General features: G+C 37.1%; 1 protein-coding gene across 1 annotated transcript in view; it reads left to right on the forward strand.

The window, feature by feature from the left end:
- Nucleotides 1-24368, forward strand: part of RERE (arginine-glutamic acid dipeptide (RE) repeats) — a 613476-nt gene that overhangs the window by 228690 nt on the left and 360418 nt on the right. Inside the window, exon 2 of the mRNA XM_006885779.1 lies at nucleotides 2164-2632. Coding sequence (XP_006885841.1) covers nucleotides 2308-2632 — 325 coding nt within the window. The 5' untranslated portion in view covers nucleotides 2164-2307. The remainder of the gene's footprint in view (nucleotides 1-2163; nucleotides 2633-24368) is intronic.

Raw genomic sequence — 24368 nt, forward strand, 5'->3', positions numbered from 1 at the left:
TTTCTCTGCAACCTCGCCAGCATGTGACGTTTGCTGTTCTGTTAAAGTTTCTATTCTGACTGGGGTGAGATGATGTCTCGTAGCTGTTTTGAGAATTTTGCTTTTTGAGAATTGCTTTAGAATGTTGGCCTTGAACCTCTTGAGTTTGTGTAGCTTCGAGTAAGTGATAGCTTCTGAGCTTCAGTTTTGTGGTTGCCAGTATAGGGATGATGATCTTTGCCTTGCTTACTTCTTGTGGTTCCTTAGAGAGGAATCAAATGAGATAATGGTCAGACTGCTTTGTAAAGATGTTACTGCAACATTTTCTTGTGGCTTAGTGGTAATGACTTGCACTGCCAACACATGTGGTTTGAATTGACTAACTGTACCCTAGGTAAAAGAAGGCAGTCCCTCCCATGCAGCCTCTGAAAACTTGGTGAAGAGTCATCTATGAGTTGGTTTTGGCGCAATGGTATACAACAACAGCCACAGCATTTTGTTTCGTAGTTTTATAAAGAAGTTATTATTAGTGGAAATTTTTATAAAGACTATCAAGTATTTACCTAAGCATAGATGGTTCTTTCTGCAACTATTTTATGTTTTGTTAAGGCAGAGAGAATATTTTTGGAGAAACACTCCGCTTCCCTCCCTCACATTGAAAATACTGCAATGATAGACTTCAAACATGCATGAAATGTAATTGAAGGCAGAAGAACCTATCTTTAAGGTTATTGGGTTTAGTTTAGCAAAATCTTATATTAGTTTCTAAGAAAAACCTTTGAGAGTTGAGTGAAGTGGCTAGAAAAAATTTTTATAAAGACTATCAAGTATTTACCTAAGCATAGATGGTTCTTTCTGCAACTATTTTATGTTTTGTTAAGGCAGAGAGAATATTTTTGGAGAAACACTCCGCTTCCCTCCCTCACATTGAAAATACTGCAATGATAGACTTCAAAGATGCATGAAATGTAATTGAAGGCAGAAGAACCTATCTTTAAGGTTATTGGGTTTAGTTTAGCAAAATCTTATATTAGTTTCTAAGAAAAACCTTTGAGAGTTGAGTGAAGTGGCTAGAAAAAAGTCTCTAAAAGATAGTATGTTATGATAATTTTGGAAATATTTCCCATTGTGATCTATATTAGTGTGTGTGTTGTTGTTGTTATATGTCATCGAGTCTCCTGTGACACAGTGACCCTAGGTCCAACAGCCCTCAGCATTGCTCTATCCTGTGCCAGTCTCACTGTTTCTGATACACCTAGGCACTGAATCAATCCACCTCATAGAGGGTCTTCCTCTCTACGCTGTTCCTCCACCCTCCCAAGCATGACGTCCTTCTCCAAGGACTGGTCCTTTCTTGCAGCATGTCCAAATTACGTCAGACGAAGCTTCAGAATCTTTGCCTCTAGTGAGCAGCCCTGTTTAATCCTCTCCAGGATGAACATGTTCATTTTCTTAGCAGTCCATAATACATTCAATACTCTTCAGCAACATCACAGCTCAAAGGCATCAATTCTCCTTCTATCCTCCCTAGTCATTGTCCAACTCTCTGATACATAGCAAGTGATTGCAAAGACCATGGCCTGTATCAGGCACACCTAAGTCTCCAGAGAGACACCATTGCTCTTCAGTACTTTGGAGAGGTCATTAACAACAGGCTTTTCTGTCACAATATGTCTTTTAAATTTCCTGGCTGCTGGTTTCAAGAGTGTTGACTGTGGAGCCAAGCAAACTAAAGCTGTTACTTAGTGTGGTTTAAAAAAAAAATTTGAAATAATTATTTCCTATAGATTCTTTCACATTTAAATCAGTGTTTTGAGTTATGAAGAAGTTGCTTTTGTGTAAATTCCCAATGTATGTTAATCCTTAGTATACACTTTCCTTTAAAAAGAAGAAACCAACTGGAGTACATGAAGTAGAGCTTATTTTTAGGCATTCAGCTTTATTTTTCCGCCTCCTTTTATAATGATAGAAAACTCTAAAAATTTTCGAGATGAATCCAAACCTACGTAAATTTCATGGTGCTTGTACTTTTTCTTCTGAGGTCTATGAGAATATTTTTAGAACTAAAATTTGAGTACCTAAATAATTTATTTCATTTAAGAGAAATATTATTTTAGAGTATACATATTAGAAAATACTAAAACAAATGTAAATTTTTTTTCTCTCTTTTACTCTCTTCTTTAGAATATTTGAAACGTTGGGGTTGTTGGAGTGGTTGGATTTTTCCTGGGATTGAGTGATAAATTCAGAAGACTGAAGCCCAGGCTTACTGTCTACCTTTCACGGAGGCCTAGCCGTGAGAGGACAGAAGAAGGCACGTGGCGAATCATGACAGCTGACAAAGAGAAAGAAAAAGACAAAGAGAAGGACAGGGACCGAGATCGGGACCGAGAGAGAGATAAAAGAGACAAGACAAGAGAAAATGAGAATTCACGGCCACGGCGGAGCTGTACCTTGGAAGGAGGAGCCAAAAATTATGCTGAGAGTGATCACAGTGAGGATGAGGACAATGACAACAATAGCGCCACCACAGAGGAGTCTACAAAGAAAAACAAAAAGAAGCCACCGAAAAAAAAATCTCGTTATGAAAGGACAGACACTGGTGAGATAACATCCTACATCACTGAGGATGACGTTGTTTACAAACCGGGAGGTAAGGAACTCTGATTTTCCCCTTTGTGGTGAAGAAGTTGTACTAGCATTAAGATGGAAAGATATACTGTTTTCACATTTTTGGCTGTGAAATTTGGAACACAGTAAAATAAATGGTCATTTGCAGTGGGAAAATGTCAGTTGGTTTTTACCCACTTCTAATGTCTGCCTTATCTTAATTTTCTGTACTGATTTTGTGCTTTCATTATACTTTCATTATTCTGTGCTATTCTCTTAATTACCATTGATTCAGTGTGTCTTATCTTTGACAGTCAACTTCGCTTTTTATTATCAATCAGTGTTTTACTCTGCAAAATGAAATGTATAGTGATGGGGGGAAAAATCCAGAACAACAAAACATAGTGATATTTGGAAAAATCCAAAGCCAATTCGTCTCTTGATTTCCTGGCCGCTGGTACCAAGAGTGCTAATTGTGGAGCCAAGTAAACAAAAGCTTTTAACAGTCTCAGTCTCTTCACTATCTATCATAATGCTGCCAATCTGCCCAGTAGTGAAAATCTTTTTATTTTTTAATTGTTTTATTATTAATTTCAATGAAAATTTACAGAGACTTTGGATTTCCATTCATTCATTGTTGCACTTTTCTCCCCTTCCAAGCTTCCCCCCGAGTACACTACCCTCTTGGAAAAGTAAAAGAAAAATTCATTCATTGTTTTACAATCCCTCACCCCAGGTCCACTCCACTAAACAGCCTTCGCTTGGGACTCCTGTCATGACAAAAATACCTAATAACCTATAACTCTTAAACAGTTTTCTCCCTCATCTGTTTCAGTGCAGTATACATTATTGAACCCTTCTTTCTCAGTCTCCCCCCAACCCCGCTGTCAGTCCTGTTTTACAACAGTGGCACTATGCATTATTTGTCCTTTTGTGACTGAGATACTTCACTCATCATAATGTCCTCCATGGTAACCCATTTTGAATAATAATGCATGAGTTCCTTGTTTTTCAATGCAGCATAGTGTTTCATTGTGTGAATATACCACAGCTTCTCTATCCATTTGTTTGTTGATGGCATTTAGGTTATTTCCAACTCCTTGCTATTGTAAACAAAGCCACGATAAAACATGGGTGTGCTTATATCTGCTTGGATGTCAGTTATGGTCTCTTTAGGGTATATTCCCAGTAGTGGAATTGCTGGGTCAAATGGTATCTCTATTTGCAACTTTTTGAGAAAGTGCCATACCGCCTTCCACAGTGGTTGCACCATTTTACACTCCCATCAACAGTGAATTTTGAATATTTCTTCATGTGCTTGTTCGCAGTCTGAATGTTTTCTTTGGTGAAGTGTCTGTTCATATCTGTGCCCATTTTTCAGTTGATTATTTACCTTTATTTTGTTTTGGTGCGCAAGTATTTTATGAATTCTGGATATAAGTCCTTTATCTGGTATGTCATTAACAAATACTTTTTCCCAGTCAGTGGCTTCCCTTTTTACCCTGATGGAGAAGTTTTTGGATGTGCATAGGAATTTGATTCTTAGAAGATGCCATTTATCTATTTTATCTTTGCCTGGTTGTAGGTTTTTCAGGATACTTGGAAGACTGTTTATGTTGTGGATTAGGACTACTAGTATTCTTCCAAGCTTTTCTTTAATGAAGTTTAGAGTCCTTGGTTTTCGTCCTAGGTCCATGATCCACCTTGAGTTGGTTTTTGTATATGAAGTGAGGTGTGGATATTGCTTGATTGAGTCTTCTGCAGATATTTTTTCAATTTTGCCCATACCGTTTGTTAAAAAGGCTGTCGTTTCCCCACTTAACGGATTTCATCTCCTTGTCAAAAATAAGTTGACCATAAATAGATGGGCTGATCTCCGTTTCTCAGATCTGTGTGTCTGTCATTGTACCAGTACCATGCTGTCTTAACCACCACAGCAGTGTAGGAGGATTTGAAATCAGGGAGTTTTCTTGCTGAGTCTTTAGGATTTTCTAAGTATGCTATCTTATCATCTGGGTAGAGAGATAATTTTACTTCCACTTTGCCAATTTGGATACCTCTTATTTCCTTCTCTTATTGCTTTCACTGTGACTTCCAATACAGTATTGCATAGGAGAGGTGATAGTGGGCATCCTTGCCTGGTTCCTGTTCTTAAAGGGAATGCCTTTCACCTCTCTCCATTGAGAACAATGTTGGCTCTCAGGTTTTCAAAAATAACTTTTTAGTATGTTGAAGAAATTCTCCTCTAATCCTATTTTGTTGAGTGTTTTAATCAGGGAAGGGTGTTGGATTTTGTCAAAGGCCTTTTCTGCATCAGTAGTTAGGATTATGTGGTTCTTGTTCTTTGCTTTGTTAATGTGATGAATTACAGTAATTGTTTTTCTTATGTTGTACCATCCTTGCATACTTGTTATGAATCCCACTTGGTCATGGTGTATTACTTCTTTGATGTATCGCTGGAGTCTATTGGCCAGTATTTTATTCAGATTTTTGCATCTATGTTCATGAGAGATATTGGCTTATAGTTTTCTATTTTGGTGGTGCACTTTCCTGGCTTTGGTATCAAGGATATGTTTGCTTTATAGAATGAGTCTGGGAGAATTCCATCTTTTTCTAGTTTCTGAAATAATTTATGTAGAATTGGTGACACTTCTTCTCTGAATGTTTGCTAAAATTCACTTGTAAGACCATCTGGTCCAGGGCTTTTTTGGGTTGGAAGTTTTTTGTTACCTTTTCAGTTTCTTCTTTTGTAATGGTTCTGTTCAGATGTTCAATTTTGGTTTGTGTCAGTTTAGGTAGGTTGTTCACTTCTAAGTATTTGTCCATTTCCTCCAGGTTTTCATATTTGTTTGAGTATAGTTTATCATAGTACTCTAATGTTAGCTTTTTTATTTTATTTGGTTCTGTTGTGATGTTGCATTATTTATCCCTTATTCGGATTATTTCTGTCTTCTCCTTCTTTACTTTTGTGAGTTTTGCTAATGGTTTGTAGATTTTATTGACCATCTCAAAGAACCAACTCCTAGTTGATAGTTTCAATTGTTTTTTGGTTTTCTATTTCATTTATATCTGCTCTAATTTTTCTAATTTCATTTTTTTAGAGGATGTCTTGTTTTCTTGCTGTTCTTTTTCAATTTGCTGGAGACATTGGGTTAGAGAGTCAATGGTCAATTTTTCCTGCCTTTTGAAGTGTTTGCTTATTGCTATAAATTGACCTCTGATTACTGCTTTGGCTGATTCCCAGAGGTTTTGGTAAGTTGTGTTTTCATTGTCATTTGTTTCGAGAATCTTTTGAAATTCATCTTTTGTTTCTTCTAGTACTCACTCATTTTCAAGCAAGTTGTTGTTCAGCTTCCAAATGTATGGTTTTTTCCTCCTTTTTCCTCTTGTTATTAATTTCTAATTTTATGGCATTGTGGTCTGAGAAGATACTTTGTATAATTCCTATGTTTTTTAATTTGTTGATGCTTGGCTTGTGACTTAGAATGTGACCTATTCTGGAGAACGTTCCATGCACACTGGAAAACAAGGTATACTTTGCTTTGTTTTGGGTACATTAGCCTTTATCTATGAGATCGAGTTGGTTAATTGTGTGGTTTAATTCTTGAGTGTTTGTTGAGATTCTTTCTGGTAGTTCTGTCTTTTCTTGAGAGGGGTGTATTGAAGTCTTCAAGTTCTATAGTAGTGTTGTCTATTTCCTTTTTCAGTTTTTTTTCAGTTAATGTTTGTTTTATACATTTTGCAGGTCTTCCATTTGGTGCATGGGATATTCAATATTGTTATATCCTCTGTTTCTGTTGACCCTTTGAGCATTATGTAGTGACCTCCTTTTTCCTTTGTGATGGTTTTTGTATTGAAATTTGTGTTATCAGAGATTAGCATTGCTACTCTGGCTTTATTTATTTTGTTTCCATTTGCTTTGTCTATTTTTCCCCATCCTTTCATTTTTAGTCTTTCTTTATCTTAATTTTTCAGATGTGTCTCTCGTAGGCAACATACTGATGGATTTTGTTTTTTTATCCAGTCTACTACTCTTTTTTTCAGTGGTGCATTTAACCATTCACATTCAATGTGATTATTGAGAGTAAGGATTTATTGCTATCATTTTGTTCAGTTCCTTTTGGTGGTGTTGCTAGTTATTTTAGCCCATCCTGTTTTGAAGGACGTCTCTCAGTGTTTCTTCTAAGGCTGATCTTATCTTTACAGACTCCTTTGGTTTCTGTATTTCTGGGAATATCTTGATCTCTCCTTCTTATTTGATGGACAACTTTGCTGGGGACAGTATTCTTCGTTGACAGTTGTGTTCTTTGAGTGTTCCATATATGCCATTCCATTGTCTTCTTGCTCGCAAGGATTCGGCTGAGAAATCGGCATTTAGTTCATCTCCTGTCCCTCATACGTTACCCTTTGTTTCTCTCTCCCTGTTTTCAGAATTCTCTCCGTATCTTTGGTTCTGGCAAATTTGACAATGATGTGCCTTGGTGTTTTTCTTTTAGGGTCTATTCTCAGTTTTGAATATATATATATTCTTTCTTTCTTCATTATGCCTGGGAGACTATACAGTTTTAAGTAAACACATTGCCTTATTTTTCTCCCCTGAAGTGACAGATATGGTCAAACTGCTGACATTTCACCAGCACTCCCCTTTTGTCCTAAATTCCACCACTCAGTGTTGTGTGCTTTATAAATAAGGTAGTTGTTGAGATTTTTTTCCCCCCACCTCTGACTGACTCCATATAAAGTCTCTCAAGAAGTTTGCCAGTGGAGATGTTAATCTTTATGATGTAATCGCCAATTCAAATGATGCCCCTGTGTTTATTTCTTTTTTCCCCAAAGACAGTACACATCTTCTACATATAATCTGAATGATAAAATAATGTGAGTTAGTTAAAGATGTCACCATGATAAACAGACATTGAACATTATTATCTTCAGAAAATGCTATTACTTCACAGTTGTGTTATGTGAACCTTGTTTGTTTGGTTATAAAAGCAAACTGACAACCTGCAGAGAGACCTCCTCTGTGTAACGAGGAGCCTGGAGGTACTGGATTAATACAGAAAGCGTGGGGAGAGACAGCAGAGGCAGCTAGACAGTCTTTTGTTTGAATCTGCAAGCTGGATACTGAAATCAGTGTGGTGAACTGTGACAAATAGTGTCCCATTCACAGCGGAAAAAGATTTATATTTTCCTAGAGTCTAATTGGACTGAGAGTTCCTGCAGATATGCTACAATCCTCTGCCCTTTTGCTTAGTGAGCAAGCACTTGAACTCCTAAGCTCTGGAGATTTAGCTTTTGGTAGCTCAATTAATTGTTAAATGTTCCCTTTATTATAATTATACATTGATGCCTTGCTTTGTGGTAGCTGAGAAAATTGCTTGAAGTGTTGTTTAAACTGTTACACTTGATCAGTTTTGTAAGAAGCTCTTTTTAAAAGGAACCAGTTTTGAAGTGGCATGGTATCTGATTTGATTTACATAAGTTAAATTGAAAAGTAGGAATTTGGCTCTGTTCTTTACTGAGACGACTTGCATTTGACATTGACCCGTGTGCTTGTGTCAATTTTGTAGATACTGCCTTGTTTCTGACCATCTCATCTGTTGAGAAAACAATTAAAAATATTGCCCTAGAATTTAAGATGGAACAGTTTATTTGTTCTGTTACTTGGATTCATGTGCACAAGAATGATTTCTTTACTTCTCCCACCTTTTTTTAGACATTTAAGTACTACAATAAAATGGTTTTGTGTGTAAGTTTGCTTTGCATTGCTTTGGAGAGATCTAAATACCCTAAATCTCAAAAATGTAAAAATGTATTTGTGTTTTAAATTTTGCAATGCATGTTTTAAGCAACATAAAAATATTTGGGAGGTGAGTTGCTTGATTTTTTTTTTTAAGCTAATGCTTATCATATGAATGGAACATGTTAATTTTTATGGAGCGTCATTTTCTATGCATTGAATACCCAGTGCATTTACATCTTTCATTATTTTATAGCAAATAATGTGCTTAGACTAGTAACAAAATATACATTCCATATGAAACATAGTCTACATTTTACTCCAATATTTGTTATACCAGTTGTATTTCTAAATTTCAGCAGTCATTGTATGCAGTTGCCTTTTTAATAAACTCCAGTGTGATCAGTTAATGTCAGTTTCAAGTGAAGTGTAATAGGCAACAATACAGTTGTTTTATAGTCCCTTGAAGTCTGGACATTTTTCTGGCTTTCTTTGTATCCTGGGCAAATGTTGATACTGATCAGATGGAGTGTTACTGTCTTTTTACTGTAGACTGATCAGAAGAAAATGGTATAAAGAAGTTATTTTTTCTTTACTATGGCTGTAAGTGTCTTTTAAAGAAGGAATATGAAGTGAATTTATGGTACTGATATTTAATATTTTATTTTTACATTAGGATTTTATTTAAAAAGTTTGTATTGTGATTTGTGTGAAAGTTGACAAATCATACTGGTTTTTCATTCACTCATTCATACATATTTTGTTTTATAAGATTACATTAACATTTTAATGTATGCTCTGTTATTAAAGCTATTTATAATTGTTGCCCCAAGACAGGCTGTCATTATTATTAGGGAGTAGTTTTCACACTTCACTTATCCAGAACTTACCATTGTATTAGTATTATAAAACATAGGTATTGTTGTTTTTGTTGTTGAGTGCTGTTGAGTATGACTCTTAGTGACTCTATGAACCCTCCAGTGATCCTCCACTCTTCCAAGCATCATGCGCCTCTCCAAGGAATAACCCCTCCTAGCAACATGCCTGAATTAGGTGAGTTGAAGACTCACCATCTTTGCCTACAAGGAGCACTCTGGCTACACCCTTTCCAAGACATATTTGTTTGTTCTTTTGTCTGTCCATAGGATGTTCAGTCCTCTTCTCTAACACCACAGCTCAAAGGCATTAATTCTTCCTCTGTCATCCTTATTCATTGTGCAACTCTCAGATACATATGAAGTGATTAGAAAGTTCATGACCTGAATCAGACTCACCTTAGTTCTCAAACTGACATCATTTCTCCTCAGTAATTTGGAGAGATCTCTAATTGCACACTTTGCCAGTACAATGTGTCTCCCTATTTCTTGACTGCTGTTGCCAACCTAGGTACTCCTTACTGCTGATACCAACCAAGTGTGCTGTTAACACTCCTAGGTATTATACAATAATTTTATTTAGGCAATGTTAACAATAATCAATTACAATATTTTCCCTGTGATAGAGGGGAAATACCTTCAGTACACATAGTTTTTACCTGGTATGTTGTACTTATCAGGAACATTTAAGCTGGGGGGATTAAGATGACACAGGTTTAATTACTTTTGTTTTTTCCTGTAAAAAGCATAGCTGAGGTTTTGAAATGGCATTTAAGAAATGCCTGTGTTTACTCAAGCCAGAGAAGAACATGACTCTTACATTGTAAGCTAGAAAATGATGAGGAACTAATTTCCAGTTTGCTCTTTGTATTCTAACTCATAGTGATCTTGCCTATATGCCTGAGTCAGAATATAGTCATATGATCGAGCCAGTTTCGGAGGAGACTGGGAAATAGGGTTCTTTATCCTCAGAGAGCAATGTACCCAGCTAGCCATCAGAAGTTCTTAAGATTAAGGAAGAAAGGGAGAGTGAATATTGGACTCAGTTAGTATTCTATGTTACGGTGATTTGAAAAGGATTAAAGACATATAGTTACTTTTTTTCTGAGTCTAGCTGCAAAATTATTATAAGAAATGTGGTGTTTTTATCCACCACAGTGTGTCTAGTACTTAGTTGGCACCTAGGATAATGGTGCCCAGCAAGTCTGTGTGTGGATGTTTTATGTGTTTATGAGTTTGTTCACATTTTATCTCTAGTATAATCTTGATAAGACTTATTTCTTACCACTTTGCTTAGAAAGAAGAAAACAGGGTTTTTCTGTGTGGTGGTTTTTTTTTTTTTTTTAAAGTTCCCCCCACAATTCTGGTTCATTTTGTCTAAACAGATGTTCAAATTACGATTTTTCCAAGGTGCAAATTACAAAAGGAGCATGCTAAAGCAAAACTCTCATTAAGTGTTGTATTGACCCAGAGCAGCTGCACTCATTTGTTGAAGTGTGTTGAGCACAGTTTTGGATGGAAAGCATCCAGAGCCTCTTATAGCCCAAACAATGAAGGAAATAGCGCATCTCTTTCTAGAAAACAAGAGGCATTTAAATGCCACTACCTTGCTGAGATCTGTGCTAATTTTGATTATAAAAGTGACAGGTGGACGACAGATTACCAGGAAAGAATCTTCTTTCTTTCTCAATTCATACATGGAATACTTTTTAGCTTGAGAGTGCATGTATTTTATATAGCAAAATTACTACATGTAGAACATAAAGGATAAGAAAGGGGAAATTATTGTGTAGTTGGAATTCTTTTTAGTACGTATAAAATGACATTTAAAATTCAAATGGACTGAAAAATCTTTAATAGAATATCTGCTAACTCAGTATTTGGTTGGTCATATGAAAATGTCTAAATGCTCTAAATTATCCTTAAAATATAATACCCTTTGGCTTTAGTTAAAAATGAAACAATTGACAGTGGCACCAACAACCACTCTAATGAAAAGCAACAGTGTTTTAAGAAAAAGGGATAAGTGTAATAAAAGTCAGAAATAGATTTAATTTTCACTTAGAAGTTTATGTAAATTAAAGCAAATTATTAAATCTGAAGTACATTGAAACTGTAATAGACTTTGAACAAGGGAGCAGAATTTAATGAGGTGTGTTAGATGTCAGCTACACAATTAGTAGTGTTGCATCAGTCAACCAGTAGCAGAAGAACTAAATCTTCTGCATTTATAAGTGTGTAAAAGGCATTTTGTATAGGTGGAATGGGGCAAAAATGTAAATAGACAGGGTACAAATCCTTGATCATTTATTTTATGAGGAGAATCTAACTTATTCAGGCAATGTTATATTTGAAATATGGCCTGTGAATGAACCAGGTACCAGCTGAAAAGGACAGATGAGAAGTTGGTGCCATTAGGGAAACCAGGAAGGGGCATAGAGAGCTTGATTTTGGATGAGATTTTGATAGGTCCAAGTTGAGGGAGATCATCTTTAATAGGTAAGTGAAATAACATTTCAAAGGCATAGGATGGTACAAAATTGAAATGGAACTTAGTAAAGTAAAAAAAAAATTAGTTTAGCAAGTGTAGAGTATTCAAAGTAAAATTAGGGTGAAAGGAGTACTTACGTGTTCTTCAATTACTTACATTCCAGAAGGATTTATTTGAGCACCAAACTGTCGACTGTAGTCCTGGTGGTTGTATTTTGGGATAGGAAATGCAGGGTGCTTGCTTTACTAAAGAAATTACTTCAGTCTTGATTTGGAAAGCTTCTTTTAGGATTCTGCTTTGCTTGCCAATCTTTTTTTTAAAACAGCTTTTATATAACTGGAAGTGTAGCTAAAGGACTAAATGCTCAAGAAGAATATATCACTGTAAAACTCAGGTAAATTTTTGTTAAGTGGAAAATCAGTCTCAGAAGCAGTGCATTCCATTATATATTAATATCTAAATCTTTGTGATAAGCCTAGACAAAGTGGTTGTTTTGTGAACAGAGCAAGGAAACCCTAACAAACATTAAGAAAAGAGTGCATCAGGATTGTGTCCCCTCTCCATATCTTTACTATCTGTATGCTGAGCAAATTGTTTGAGAAACTGGAGACTCATCAACAACCTGCATTATGCAGATGAAACAACCTTGCTTGTTGAAAGTGAGGAGGACTTGAAACACTTATTGCAGAAGATCAAAGAATACAGCCTTCAATATACATTGAGAGAGAGAGATGGAGAAGTTGCCAGTGTTTTCATCTTACTTGGATCCACAGTTAACACCATCGGTACCAGCAATCAGGAGATCAGGAGACGTATTGCACTGTGGATGTCTGCAGTCAGAGACTTCACCAAATTATTGAGGAATAATGATACAAGTTTCAGAACTAAAGAGCATCTGATTCAGGCCATGGTCTTTCTTATTACTTGCTCTGCATCTAAGAACTGGACAGTGAATAAGAATAACAGAAGACTTGATGCCTTTGAGCTATGGTGTTGGAGAAAATTACAGAATATTTCATGGACTGTCAAAAGAACAGACAAATATGTATTGGAGAAAGTTCAGCCAGAATACTCCATGGAAGAAGCAAAGATGATGAGATATATGTTGGGTATCTTTGCCTCACTCACATATGTTGGGTATCTTGGAGTAGAAAGTCATGTTTGGAAAGGTGGAGGTTCAGCAAAAGAGAAAATCCTCAGATAGATGTATCGACAGAGTGATACCTGCAACAGGCTGTGATTTGTCAAAGTATGAGGATGGCACAGGTTAAGAAAAGGTTCCGATCTGTTGTTCATAGGGTTCACTATGGGTTATACTCAACTCAGTGGCACCTAACAACAGTAACAACATATAAGTATAGCCTATCTTTAAACAAATTTACTTAATGTTGATATTTTGATTGTTTTAAAATATGTAGGAAAATCATCCAGCTGTAAGTTAAGACATACACATGTAGTTTTTGACTTAAGACATGTTTGTACTATGATGAACAACATTGATAGCTATCTGGGTCTTTTTGTTTGTTTTTCAAGAACTTGTGTAGTTTTATAAGTCCACATGTAATATTACAGTTTTATAACTATAAGTCCACATGTAATATTTCTAGTACCCAAAGAGAAGGAATTTATAATGATCAGTAATAAAGGGCAGTAATAATGAAAGCTTTAAAAAAAGAAAAAAGTGTCAAAGATGGTATTAAAACTGACTTACAACAAAAGTATTGGAACAAAACTCATTATAATACGGGGACTATGTGTCTGTTGGCCAAACTGTCCATTTTCCTCATTTAAAAAAATGATTGCCCATAATCACAGAGCAACTCTCTGTCCAGACTAATAAGGAAACTTTTATTTTACCAGCTTATGGCTATATTCAAGAATTACATTTTTCAGAAAATTGGTAGTAAATAGTTGAAAGAAAAAGAGTGTCAAATGAATATATGGATTAAATAGAGGAGTCTTATAAAATATTGGTGTTTGTAAAATATAGAAAAAAAATAATTGGGAAATTTTGTAGCTTGATGCTTGAACTGTGCAATAGTTGCTTTTGCAAAATTGAGAATTACAAAGTACAATTACCTGCCATTAATTTGGTTGAATAGAAATATGTTCTGTTTACTGTACAATCAGGAGCTAGGCTTGAATGAGTTTAAATAGATGAAATCTAAATTATACTGACAGTCCATTAAACAGTAGCAGAAAACTTGTAAAGGAAATGGATTCACTGTGATACTAGTTTATAATAAAATCATTTGCCAAGTAAAAATTATAGCCCAGGCATTGAATACCCTTGTGTATTTCAAATGAGCACTGAAAATTGGTTGACACATTTATTGTAAAATCAGGTTCCCAGTACATTGTTTTCTGAAAAGGAGCAAGCAGTGCTCCTTGAAATCTGCTCTGCAGGATGTGACACCAGAAGATCAGACTAGCAATTTGTTAGTTGTCAGCCATGTGAGGAGAGAAGAATCTTCACACCAGCCTACCTGCCACTGATTAGTTATTTTTCCCTGTGAATACTGCTCTTCATGTTCTTAGACTTGTTAGAACTCTCTCCTCATTGACTTCTTAAATGCACATTATTTCAATGATCTTCCAGTTATACTTTCTGAATTAATGTCAGTATTTCTATTAGCAATCTGCCTCTGCATAATTGAGATTTTACAGGAGAATATTTTTCTCTCTATAAGTTGGATCCACTGAACTGGGGATGGGGTTGTTATCCATCTACTTAAGTATTAGAAAGGTAAATACAAAGGGAAAAGGATTGGTGAGAGTAGTCTTCATATTCTCTTTTTACATGCCATAAGGTGCTTTGCTTCCATGGGGTTGATGACTCACTGATTTGTATAATAGACATCCCCTCTACCATTAGCTGCATTCTCTTATACCAAAGTGATAAAAAGCACAGTAATTATAATCTATAAGAGAGCTCCATATTTCTTAACTGGAGATTGGATGTTAAGCTGGCTGGAATCTTTTTCATACAAGCAACTCAGTGTCTGTTGAGGGGAGGAGGGATTATTTTTGGAATATTTTTAGAATAAAATTTAGTGATGAGAGTGCTTGAAATGGTTTGCTTAAGTGCTGCAGTGTCTAACCATGGCTAATATTTATCGTTATCAGTGGAGCTAATAAAAATCTCTGCTGCTGGTAGGATAATCTTGCTTTTTTCTTGTTTTACAAAGTCCTCAACACCATGTATAGCATATGGTTAATTTGGGAAGGAGGATATTGCTGAAATTGTTACCCGAAACAACGCATCATTTCTTACAATGAGAAAGATAATTATTTTTTGATCATCGTTAAGTTTTTGAGCCACTGGAAAATTTCCTTTCCTCTAGAGGAGAAAAGAGGAAGTGGAAAATTTAAATAAATCTTCTTCACCTTGCTAGAAGTGGTTTTTCTCTCTCACTTTCTACTGTGTTTCCCCTCCTAATTTTTAATTTCTTTATTAGTAGTGAATAGACCCTGTGTGTGATGCAAATAGTTAATGTGTTCAACTCAGACTAAAAGTTGAAAGTTGGAGTTAATTTAGAGGTACCTGAGAAGAAATAGTTGTCAATATATTTCCTTAAAATTATCTATTGAAAACTCTGTGTAGCACAGTACTACTCTGGCACACATGGGATCACCATGAGTTAGAGTTGATTTGATGGCTACTGGTATTGCTACTGATTAACAGGGAGGATAAAAACAGGTTATTGTTTGCTATCAGGTGTACCATTTGCCATTTTTAGACAAAAGATAAGCCTATGTAAACTTTATATCACTTATTTAAATATATGGAATTGAATGATCATGAAATTAAAAAGGAAAATATTGTACATTTAGTCTGTGATCTTTTTCTCCTCCAGAGTTTAGTTGTTAAAATGATGTTACCAGCCAATTTGGGTCGTAGTTTTCAGGTTTAGCATAGGCTTCTATTCAGGATGACTGGAAGGTTTCAATTATAAAGTTTTTGTTTTCACAGTTTGGGGTTTTGTTTATTTTTTTCCCCTTTTAAGTTTTTTACTTGTTTTTTTTTTTTTTTTAAACTAAGGAGTATCTGCTCCTTACAAAAGAATCAGGAACAAAATAAAAAAAAAAAAAACAAACCAAAAACAAATTGTGTTATAACTGAGTAAAAGAGATGAACAGAAGATTTCAAAGGGAAGTTTGAGAAGACTGGCCATGGAAATGTGTGAAGAGCTGAAATTGGAGAATGAAAAGGGTAGAACTCACTTAACATTTCTTAATCTGAAAGAAATGAAAAACAAATTCAGTCCTTGAATTGCATTATTGAGAGGTACTATGAAAAAAATCTTGAGTGATCTACTATGCATCAAAAGAAGATACAGGGGTTGGGGGAAGAAGATAGAAGGAATACAGAGTCATTGTACCAAAAAAATAATTGATCAACACTGAAATACTTCAGGAAGTAGTATATGATAAAGAGCCAGTGGTTGTGAAGGAAGAAGTTAGAGTTGGATGGAAGGAATTGGCAAACAATAAGGCCCCGGGAATTAATGAAATACCAATTGACATGATACAGTTAACAAATGAAGCCCTGGACATTCTTACTGGTCTCTACAAGGAAATTTAAAAGACAACTATCTGCCAACTGACTGGGAGACATCGATTGGTTCTCATTCCCAAGAAAGGAGATCCAACACAAAATGGAAATAATCAAACAATATCACCAATATGATATGCAACCAAAATCTTGCTGAAGATCATCCAAAAATAGCTAGAACAGTACATTGACAGAGGACAGTCAAAAAAGTTCAAGCTGAATTCAGAAGAGATTGTGGCACCAGGGATATTATTACTGATGTCAGATGGATCCTCGCTTAAAGCAGAGAATACCAGAAGAATGTCTATTTGTATTTTATTGACTATACAAAAGCATTTGGCTTTGTGGATCATAAATTATGGCTACCCTTGAGAAGAATGGAAGCTCAGAACACTTCATTATTGCTTGTACAAAATCTATACCTGGACCCAGATGCTGTTGTGTGAACAGAGCAAGAAAACATAGTTTAAAATCAGAAAGGTGGGGATCAGGATTGTATTATTTCTCCATACCTATTCAATCTGTATGCTGAACCAATCATTCAAGAAGCCAGACTTTATGAAGAAGAATGTGACATTAGGATTGGAACAACATTCAATGTGGGAACGTTGTGCTATCCTGTGCCATTATCACAATCTCTGCCGTGCTCAAGCCAGTTGTTATAGGGACTAATTGTTTTATTAACATCTTCGTTTGAGTTCTTCATGTAGTATTTTTAGTGCTTACTGTGCACATTATTGTGCACTGTTTATGGAGGTGAGGGGAAGTAGCGGGCTTGACTCTTTCAGTTAGGAAAACTAGCAGTGAGAGATGTCTTGTTAGACAAGAGAATATCAGTGTGTCTCCCTTCAAATTTGAGTATCAGGATTTCAGTGCTATTCACAGGATGCATGTGCGCACCCCTCCCACCCCCCTTTTCTGTGTATTGGAAATTCGGAAACATTCTTATAAACTAGACAGAGTGTTGGGAGCTCTTGTGGCCTAGAGGGTAAAGGATTGTGGTGCCATCCCAAAGGCTTGTGGTTTGAATTCACCAGCTGTTCCCTGGGAGATAGATAGGTAGTCTCCTCCTGTGCCTCTGAAAACTCACTACAGCATCGTCTATGAGTTGGTTCCGACTCCAGGACACATAACAGCAACAAGAGACAGATTCTTAATTAGCTTTCTATTCTGCGATGTCATACCAACCTATTTTTTTTTTAAATCTCATTGAATGCTTAGGGTATTGTTGTTGTTATGTGCTATTGAGTCGCTTGCTACTCATAGTGACCCTATATACAACAGCCCTAAACACTGCTCTGTCCTGTGCCAATCATACTGTCTCTGACACACCCATGCCGATTATCCCAGTCACTGAATCAATCCATCTCATAGAGGGTCTTCCCCTCCTGCGCCGCCCCTCCACCCTCTCAAGCATGAAGTCTCTCTCCTAGGACCAGTCCCTCCTTAAAACATGTCCAGACAGATGAAGCCACAGAATCCTTGCCTCCAAGGAGCAGCCTGGTTTAACCCTCTCCTGGATGAATCTGTTTTCTTGGCAGTCCAGAGTTCAGTACTCTTCTCCAGCACCAGAGCTCAAAGGCATCTATTCTCCTTCTGTCCTCCCTAGTCATTGTCCAACTCTGATGCATAACAAGTGATTGCAAAGACCATAGCCTGTATTAGACACACTTTAGTCTTCAGAGTGACACCATTGCACTTCAGTACTTTGTCGAGGTCCCTAACAGCAGACTTTCCCATCACAATATGATTTTTGACTTCCTGGCTGCTGGTGCCAAGAATGTTGACCATGGAGCCAAGCAAACTAAAGTTGTTAGCAAACTCAATCTCTTCACCATACATACTGATGCTGCCAATTGGTCCAGTGGTGAGAATCTTTGGACTTCTTGACATTGAGCCTCAATCCATACTGAAGGCTGCAGTCCTTGACTCTCTGCAGCAAGTACATCAGGTCCTCCTCAGTTTCAGCAAGCAGGGTTGTGTCATCTGCATGACACAGATTGATACCAGATCTTCCACCAATCCTGATGCCACACTTCTCCTCATGCATACAGGTTGAAAAGGTATGGATATAGGACACATCCCTGGCATACACCTTTCCAATTTTGAACCATGCAGTGTTTCCCTGCTCTGTTCTGATGACTGCCTCTTGGTCCAAGTAAGTACAGGTTTCGCATTTGAACCATAAAGTGTTCTGGGATTCCCATTCTTCTCAGAGTCAGCCACAGTTTGTTATGATCCACAAGGTCAAACGCCTTTGCATAATCAATGAAACACAGATATATATTCTTTTGGTATTCCCTACTTTCAGCTATAAGATCCATCTTAACATCACCTAAATATCCCTAGTACCATGACCCCTTCTAAACCCAGCCTGGACTTCTGGCAGTTCTCTGCTGATGTGCTGTTCCAGTTGTTTTTGGATAATCTTCAGTAGAAACTTGCTTGCATGTGAAATCAGTGATATTGTTCTATAGTTTCCTCATTCTGTTGGGTCACCTTCTTTGGGATGGGAACAAATATAGATCTCTTCCAGTCAGTTGACCAGGTGGTTTTCTCCAGATTTCTTGGCACAACTGGGTTAGCACAGCCAGGACAGCATCTGTTAACTGAAATATGTCAATTGGTATACCATCTATTCCTGGTGCCTTGTTTTTTGTTGCTTCCTTCAAAGCAGCTTGAACTTCTTCCTTCATCATCATAGGCTCTTGCTCATATGTTATTTCATTAAATTCTGTGTCTGCCAATTCCTTTTGATACAGTGACTCAGAATATTCTTCCTATCTTCTTTTAATACTTCCTGGATCATTTAATATTCTTCCTAAAGCATCCTTGATTATAGCAACTCGGGGTTTGAATTTGTTCTTCAGTTCCTTGAGCTTAAGAAATGCTGAACCAGGGGAGCTCTGCTGGTCTAGTGGTAAGGAGCTGCAACTACAATCCCAGAGGCGCATGGTTCAAATCCACCAGATGTTCTGCCGGGGAAGGAGGGACAATCTCCTCCTGTACCAGTTAGATCTGGTTTGATGGTACACTCACACGAAAATAATAAAATAATTAAAAAAAATGCTGAACCAGTTCGGCCCTTTTGATTTTCTGACTCCAACTCCTTGTACATTTCATTGTAATATTTTGCTCTCTGAGAGAATGAAAAGCTGATACACATATAGTTGTTGTGAGGGACTGCTTCTTGTGTTGACTGCTGTGCCTCCCCAGCTGGCTTTCAGGGAAACTTGCTTGTGAGCAAGGTTTTATTTATCTGTGATTTTTTTCCCCAATAGAGAATTTTCTATTAGAGATTATACTAAGAATGGCACTCTTTTCCTCTGTGAAGGGACATGAAGATATTTTAAAGACCAATAGGTGTAGACTCATAAATGTAGAGGGAATTCTTTAGGAGTCAGCATTGCTTGCTTTTTGTGCCCACAGCTTTTGAGCTGGGCTCCCAGTGTGGCTTTTAAATCAGTGGGTGAATAAATGTCTGCTGTGGGTTGTGAGGAGGCTGTCAGGGAGAATGCTGACAGGTTCTTTGTGTTTCTTGATGACACACTGCCTCCTGCTCCAGGCAGTGCCTTTTTACCCTTGGGAAGAACTTGCTCTTGCTTTATTTACAAAAACCCACTGTCTTGCTGGGAGTTGACAAAGACAAGTGGGCTTTTTTGCTTTAAGAATTTGCCTTCAATTTTTGACTGGCACCCTGTCCTAGCTTGTTAACAAATTCCCTGCTCTTTGCAGATGGCACCAAAGATTCCTGGATATAAATGTGTGTTGAGATTGAGAGAAGCAGACAGAAATGCCCATTTTCAGGATCATTGCCCAAATAACAGGTTCTTTTGCTCACCTATCACAAGCCTTTGGATTCATTTGATCTTATGACCAGTTTTCAGGCAGAGAGTAGGTGCTAGAGGGAATGTCTTCACCTGGACTTGTGATTCATTTCCAGATGTCCCAGTAAAGAACAAAAGTGAGTGCAGGGAGCTCTGGTAGCCTAGTGGCAAGAAGTTGCACTGCAATCCTAGAGGTATGCGGTTCAAATCCACCAGATAGATGCTCTGCTGGAGAATGAGGGGCAATCTCCTCCTGTACCAGTCAGATCTGATTTGAGGGTATACACACAAAAAAATAATAAAAGAATTAAAAAAAATTTTTTTTAAAGTGAGTCCTTAGGTTTTTTTAATAATTGATATAATTGGTGATAGCCCTACTCAGTTTTGTGGCCCATCTTAGGCATGTGATATCTGCATATCTTCCTTTTCACAACTATTTGCTCAGTCTAGTAAATAGATGTTTTCACATGGGTAATTCTGAAAATGTGCACTGTGCATTTTAATGGTTTGCATCAGTTCTTTCAGAACTGTGAGTTTTCTTTGGAGGGGAGCAAAAGTGTTAGCAGTACTTTGGGTAGCCATGGAGGAGTTTTAGTTTGAGGTTCACTGATGCAACTAACTGAAACCAGTTTTATAGCCAGCTTCAGACAATCCATGCACTCATAAATTGCTGAAGATCTTGGCAAATAATTTTGGCTTTAAAAGATTGGTGGGCCATATCTTCTGAGGTTTTTTCATTGTTCTTAGTTCATATCCTTAACTTTCTCTTTCAAAAAATACCACTTAATTTTTGTACAGACTATGAACATTCATATAGAATGTTTTATCAATAATTGTATAATGAATGGACAAGGGAGAAATACTTCCAATACAATGGCATGGTGGTCTTTGTGTAATCTTCTTATGCAGATCATAAGCTATGTTTTGTTCACATCATAAGAGTGATTCCAGATTATTTCATAGAATACTTTAGTGCTTTAAAAAAAGGAACTAGAAATTTAAATTAGAATGGGGAAATTGGGTTGGGTGTGTCGGAGACAGTGAGATTGGCACAGGACAGAGCAGGGTTTAGGGCTGTTGTACATAGGGTTACTGTGGGTCGCAAGCAACTTGACGGCACATAACAACAACATGGCAAATTTTAAATTAATTTGTGATCTTAAGTCATTTCATGTTTTATGACTGCTTATGTTAAATGAGTACTACATTTTGTTACTTAATTTTGTAGTGAGCTTGTCTGACTTTTTCAGGTAAAAATTTTGAAATAGTAATAGAAATAACCTGGTAAAGTAGTAGCTTGTTTTATAAATTATTATTCTTATGTGTTAGAATTTCATATAGTCATTTATAGCTTGATTAAGTTTGGATTTCCATGGCAACTATTTAAACAAAAGAAGTTACTTTATTTCTAGTAGAAATAATCATAATAGTAGTAGAATACTAAGGAACTTGTGGCCTAGTGGTAAGGAGCTGTGCTACTAACTTGAAGGCGAGAAGCTTGAATCCCCAGATGCTCCTTGAGAGAAGGATGAACAGTCTCCTCCTGTGCAGTTTAAAGCCTCTGAAAACCTGTATGAAGGTGAGCAAATGAGTTGGTTCTGATTCAGTGGCCCTTAACAACAACAACAACAACAGTAATATACTAAAAAGAGAATGTCGCAATTCCATACTTAGCATTTTGCCTCCTTCCTTCACTTTGTTATACATATAGCAGCATTCCTCTGCCCAGATGTTTCGGTGAGTCAGTCTTCCCTAGAACTTTAAGTAGTGTTAAGGCAGATGAATGTTAAGACTGTCCTTGTTGGAAGCTCTGGTGGCCTAGTGGCAAGAAACCTGCACTGCAATCCCAGAGGTATGTGGTTCAAATTCCACCAGATGCTGTGCTGGAAAAGGAGGGGCAATCTCCTCCTGTACCTGTCAGATCTGATTTGATGGTACATGCACAAAAAATAATAAAATAAAAAAAAAGAGACTGTCCTTGTTATAGTACCATGTCCCTTTCTTCCTTCTCTTAGCTATTTGCTATGTCTAGTATATTTAAAGGCAATAATTTTGTTCAAATGTTGCTTTGCAGTAAAACTTGAAATAACATTGTGTCCTCTCACCCATTTATAGCAAACTTTTTTCTTGTTAAGTACAAGTTAATACCTTCCTTGTATCTCAAAGCAAGAGGGATTGGTTATAATGATTCTCTTGATTATAAGAAATACAGAAACATTTCCTTTATATAGTAAGAACAAATTTGCACATGCTGCTACTATTTTTATGTACCACTGAGGTGGAAATGACTCGTAGCTAGCCTTCCTGAGTATTTTCAGAGACAGTCAATGACAGGAAAGGATATAGCCCATCTTCTTTATACAGAGCAACTGGTGAATTTAAACCACTTGCCTTTGCATTGGCAGCACAACTCCTTTGCAGTAAGCCACCAGAAGTGAAATATGTGGCTATCTAAGCACCTGCCACTTCTGTCTTGTTTTACTCATAGACACTAATGCAGACACTGTACTTGGTGGTTGCAGGGAGTGTTTTAGTGAGTCTCTTTGCATTCAAAGAGCTTAATGGTTTGTAAACCAAGATTGATAGGAAGATGGATAATGCAGAGCATGTGATTTTACACACAGGTATTCTCTAGAAGTATGGGAAAGCCCATCCAGAGAGGGAGCGCTCATGGCCTAGTGGTAAGAAGCAGCACTTCTCTACAACAAGGAGAGGGTAAAATAGATGAATGGGACCTTTTAAGAATCAAATCCCTGTGCACATCCAGAAACTTTTCCAACAGGGTAGAAAGGGAAGCCACAGATTGGGAAAAATATTTGGTAATGACATGTCGTCAGTCATGGGACTTATATCTAGAATTTATAAAATACTTCACCACACAAGATAAAGATACTCAATTGAAAAATGGGCACAAGATATGAACAAACCCTTCACCAAAGAAGACGTTCAGGTGGCCAACAAGCACATGAAGAAATGTTCAAAATCCCTATCTCTAAGAGAGATGCAAATCAAAACAGCTATGAGATATCATCTTACTCCAGTAAGAATAAGCAATATTTAACAGAACAGCAAACATCAAATGCTGACAAAGTTGTGGAGAAACTGGAACCCTTATTCACTGTTGGAGGGAATGTAAAATGGCACAACCACTGTGGAAGCCTGTCTGGCACTTTCTCAAAAAGTTTCAAATAGAAATACCATTTGACCCAGCAATTCCACTATTGGGAATATACCCTAATGAAACTATATCTGGCACCAAAGCAGATACATGCACAGCATGTATATTATGGCTTTGTTCTCAATAGCAGAGAGCTGAAAACAACCCAAGTGCCCATCAACAAATTAATGGATAGAGAAGCTCTGGTATACTCACACAATGGAATACTATGTGACATTGAAAAACAAGGAATTCATAAAATATTACACAAAATGGGTGACCCTGGAGGACATTATTCTGAGTGAAATATCTCAGTCACAAAAGGACAAATACTGCATAGTGCCACTGTTGTAAAATGGAACTGACATCGGGGTTGGGGGAGACTGAAAAAAGAGGGGATAAATAATTATACTGCAGTGAAACAGATGAGGGAAAGAACTGTTTAAAAGGGATATTATTGTTGTTGTTGTTATGTGCCGTAGAGTCGTCTGTGACTCATAGTGACCCCATGTACAACAGCCCTAAACCCTGCTCTATCCTGTGCCAGTTGCATTGCCTCTGACACACCCATCCCGAGTGCCCCAGTCCCTGAATCAATCCACCTCATAGAGGGTCTTCTCCTCCTGCGCTGTCCCTCTACTGTTGTCATGACAGGAGTCCAGAATAAAGACTGCACAGTGGCGTGGACTTGGGGGGAGGGACCATATAACAATGAAAGAATTTTTCTTTTACTTTTCAAGGAGGAGAATGAATTTAGGGGAGAGGGGGTGTGGGCAGGGAGAAAAGTACAACAATGAATGACTGGAAACTTAAGTCTCTGTAAACTCTCATTAAAATAAATGATAAAAAAAAGCAGCAGCACTTCAGGTCTAAAAGTATGCAGTTTGAATTCATCATCTGCTCCATGAAAGAAGGATGGGCAGTTTCCTCCCATGCAGTTTACTGCCTCTGGATATCCACTTGAATGTCAGCTATGGGTTGGTTATGAACACAACAGCAATATGAGAAAACCTGGGGTGCTCACATTGTTAAGTGCTCAGTTATTCAGCCCTTGGCAGTTCACATCCACCCAGTGTTTCCAGAGAAAGGCCTGACGAGCTGCCAAAAAGATCAATTATTGGAAATCCTGTGGAG

Source organism: Elephantulus edwardii, unplaced genomic scaffold (genome assembly GCF_000299155.1).
Source record: "Elephantulus edwardii isolate Elephantulus edwardi_28Jun2011 unplaced genomic scaffold, EleEdw1.0 scaffold00045, whole genome shotgun sequence".
Taxonomy (NCBI): Eukaryota; Metazoa; Chordata; class Mammalia; order Macroscelidea; family Macroscelididae; genus Elephantulus; species Elephantulus edwardii.